Raw genomic sequence first — 4200 nt, forward strand, 5'->3', positions numbered from 1 at the left:
CTCTTTATGGGAATAGAAAGCCCTCTTTCTCCCACTGGGCGGCTGGTGGTTTCAAAATCTGGAGGGACAAGTGGGACCCGTGCCCAGGGGTGATGTACTGACACATGCGGTGGACTAAACACGTTCCTTTCTGTCCAGATGGAGCCCCGCGTTCGTTTCCACGGTCAGGGCTGGCCTGCAGAAATGCGGGCTAAAAGCCGCCGGCAGCCTCGGGTAGCTGTGTGCCAAGCAGAAGGGAGTCTGCCCCGGCAGCAGTTCTGTGTTGCGTTTCACTAGTGACCTCGTTTTAAAAGATCGTGTGGGGATTTTTAAAAAGTAGGCCAGCTTCCCATCACCCTCCTCTCTCCGCTGACTTCAAAGGGTCTGCCCTGGAATCAACTCTGCAGGGGATGGAACAAGACCAGAAATAGGTGCCCCCCGGCATGACGTCCCTCAGTTCTCGCCCCAAACATCCTCGTCTCTGCCCCCATCTCGCTTGACCCTTTAGACGTGTCTGTTCATGACAAATGTGCGTGTTGAATGGCACATCACTCTCCTCGGCTGAATCATAAACCTCGGCATTTATCTATCTATTTATTTATTTTGTCTCACAAAAATGTAATAGCCACGGGGAAGCAAGGAAGAGTTTATCCAATTGGCTGCCAGCTTCCAGCTAAGATGGAATTTCCTTCTCACAGCCGTGGCAAAGCGATGACCCTCTGCCACTGGGATAGCTTTGGTGAGTGGGAGGGGACACCAGCATCTGTCTTCTACCCTTCGGAGGCATCCTGATCGCCTAGGGCAGCAGTTCTCAACCTGTGGGTCGCAACCCCTTTGGGGGTCGAATGACCCTTTCACAGGGGTCACCCGATTCATAACAGTAGCAAAATGACTGTTATGAAGTAGCAACAAAAAGAATGTTATGGTTGGGGGTCATCACCACATGCACTGTATGAAAGGGTCGTGGCATTAGGAACATTGAGAACCCCTGGCCTAAGTGCTGTCTATGGTGCTATGCAGAACCCGTGGTCACTATGGTTAACCTTTCTTCAGTATAAAACAGGAGTGGGGAACGTCCAGCCACGGCGTATCTCACTGCCATCAAGTCATTGCTGACTCACAGCAACCCCCTAGGGGGTTCCCAGGCTAAAACTATTCACAGCAGTAGAAAGCCCAGTCAGTCTTTCATGGAGCTGATGGTGGTTTCGAACTGCTGACCATGTGGATCGCAACCCCATGAGTAACCACTACACCGCCAGGGCTCCACAAGGCTCGAGAAATCATCCCCATCAGCTAGCAGCACATGCCCCCCAAGGAGAAACAGCGCCAGCCATCACATTGAGAACGAGTTCATTAAACGTGTGAGCAGTATGGCCTGAGAACGATGCTATAGATATCCAAATGGCCCTGGGCAGCAAAAGCGTTCCCTGTCCCCAGATAAAATGAAACATAGATACAGAACCCACCCACACCCACAGTCATCTTTTTTAACGGCAAGGCGATAGCCCACCAAACAGATACAGCACGGTTCATTGTGTAGCTCGGAGGAAGCGTCCCCTGGTTGCTTGAGTTATGCTATTTGTCACATTTCAAGCAAGCACCGACCGGGACCGCTAAGGTGGAGGGAGAGTGGGGTTTCTGGGATGTGCCCCCATGTAACGCTCCGGAGTCCCTCCGGAATGCACAAAGCGCTCGCTGTGACACAGCCCTTGGGTGGTGCAGATGGTGCCGTGCTCAGCTGCTAATCCCGAAGCCCACCCGGTGCTCCAGCCTGGAGAACCAGCCACTGGAAACTCCGTGGCGCGCGCGGTCTCCTCGGACACGCACGGGTCAGCGTGCGTTGGAGTCCCCTCCCAGCGGCTAGGTTGGTTTGGTTCACGTTTTCCTGTGCGCAAAAGCTGTCCTGCTGCAGGCTCTCGGGGTATGAAATGCGGCCTCCTGACTCTCCTGGCCTGACTCCGATAGAGGATCGACTATACTAACAGGGGCAGGGAGCCTTTTTCCTGCCCAGGGCCATTTGGGCATGTATAACATCATTCTCAGGCCATACAAAATGATCAACTTCAAAATCCACCTCCTGCCTGATGAACGCCCCCTCACTGTGGTGGCTGGACCCGCCTTTCCTTGGTGAGGTGTGTGATGTTAGCTAGTGTTGATGAACTACAGGAATGGGGGGCACCCAGAGGGAACGGTGTTAAGTGCTCACTGCGAGTGGAAAGGCTGACTGTTCAAAACCACCAGCCACTCTGTGGAAGAAAGGTGAGGTAGCCTGCTTCTGGCCAGACGGACAGCCTTGAGCACCTCCCCCCCCAGGCAGTTCTTCTCTGCCTTGTACAGTCGCAGAGTCAGAACTGACTCAAAGGCGCTGAGTGTGTCTTCCTCTAGGAAGGAGACTGCGGTAAACAGGAGTTAAATGCCCCAGAAAAGTTGTTAGCTGCTCAGAGATCAATCTATGTATATCTGTCTATCCACTCATTTTGTGGGGCTTTGTTTGTTGATTTTAATATCGGCTCCAGGCATCTGTTTCATTTGCTGCTTTTGGAATATGTGATTCGTATCCTTCAGTCCTGCATAGAAGGTGACGAGGACATGGGGAGCCTCAAGGAAATGCTCTCAGATGACCAGTCTCTCAGCCAGGCAGACCAGGCACTCGCCAGCCCTCCAGACCCCTCCTCACCCCCAGAGTGCAAAACCCTGAGTGTGGAGCCGCCCCAAATGGTGCTGAGACACGTGAGCCAAAGCCAGTGTCCCATGGCGGTCAGCAGCATGATGCTCAGGGTCCTGGGCCTCCTCATGGACACTGCCACGGGCAATAAGGCAAAGCCCCCAGGACCTTGATTCTCCAACAATTGGACGCGTAAAGATCACAGTGTGCAAGCACTGGTTCTGAGTTTTAGACTCATCTCCACTTTGGGGGATTTCGCTAGGGGTAACTGGAACCGCCCTGGTGGCATTGTGCTTAATATGTTGGGCTACTACCCACAAGGTCAGCAGTTTGAAACTACCAGCTGCTCCACAGGAGAAAGATGAGGTTTTCTACTCTCAGAAAGAGTTATATTCTCAGAAACCCATAGGGACAGTACTACCTTGCCCTGTAGGACATGAGTCAGCATTGATTAGTCAGCATCAACTTGATAGTAATGAATTTGGTTTGGAGTTTTGGACTGGAACCGCTTCTCTGTCTGTCACTGAGTGGCTGGGTTTATGGGGCAGGGGTATGAGCCGGCATGCTGAGAGATGGGGAATGTTTGCATGGCCTGGGCCTGCTGACATTCCCAAAGCTCACCGTCTGGCTGCCGAGATGAGGTGAGCTAAGCCACAGAGCACCAGGAACTGCTAAGCTGTGCGGTATGGAATGAAAATGCCTCTGAGCAGTCTGAGGAGAAAAAAATTTGAGAAGAATGAAAGATGAATATAAGAGTTACTCGTAGCACCTATCCTATAAGGTCAGCAATTCAAACCTATCTTGCTGGAGAAAGATGTGGCAGCCTGCTCCTGTAAATATCACAGCTTTGAAAACCGATAGGACAGCCCTACTCTGTCCTATCAGGTCACTGTGAGGCAGACACAATTCAATAGCAATAAGTTATATACCCTTGGTGGAGGTCATGTGCAAACACTACTAGCCACAAGGTTGGCGGTTCAAACCCACCCAGATATCTCAAAGTGGTACAATCCTTCAGAGTATCTATTATCATTTTCCTGTGATGGCTAGAAGTGCTGGGCTGCCAACTATGAGGTCAGCAGTTTGAAACCACCAAGCAGTTCCTCAGGAGAAAGATGAGGCTTTCTACTCCTGTAAAGAGTTACAGTCTCAGAAACCCACAGTGATGGTTCTACTCTGACCAAAGATCTCTCTGAGTCAGTATTAACTAAATGGCAGTGAGTGAGTGAGTGTTGACTAAGGAAATGGAGGCACAGAGATTGGGTGGAGGACAAACACTGGTGGGCTCCTCGAGCCAGGCACTATGAAATGCAGGATTTCACCTTTTCCTCACATTAGCCTAATGGGTTCCATAGTCCCATATCACAGATGAGACTCAATGGAGGCTCGCAGAGGGCTTGACTACTTTTCCCAAGAGCACTCAGTTAATAATCGGGGCTTCCACAGACTCTCCTTTCTCAGGATCCTCTCTGCAGAGGGGATTCTATGATGTATCTTGGTAGCACTGTGGGTTAGGCAGTGTTTGATTCTGTATAGATTTATAGTCTGGAAGCCCT

General features: G+C 51.2%; 1 protein-coding gene across 1 annotated transcript in view; it reads left to right on the forward strand.

The window, feature by feature from the left end:
• Positions 1 to 4200, forward strand: part of RFX8 (regulatory factor X8) — an 84560-nt gene that overhangs the window by 74456 nt on the left and 5904 nt on the right. The window contains 4 exon segments of the mRNA XM_030888494.1: positions 605 to 680; positions 683 to 722; positions 1702 to 1704; positions 2496 to 2796. Coding sequence (XP_030744354.1) covers positions 605 to 680; positions 683 to 722; positions 1702 to 1704; positions 2496 to 2796 — 420 coding nt within the window.

Source organism: Echinops telfairi, unplaced genomic scaffold, assembly GCF_000313985.2.
Source record: "Echinops telfairi isolate 266 unplaced genomic scaffold, ASM31398v2 ScPeMD7_7467;HRSCAF=8505_1, whole genome shotgun sequence".
NCBI lineage: Eukaryota > Metazoa > Chordata > Mammalia > Afrosoricida > Tenrecidae > Echinops > Echinops telfairi.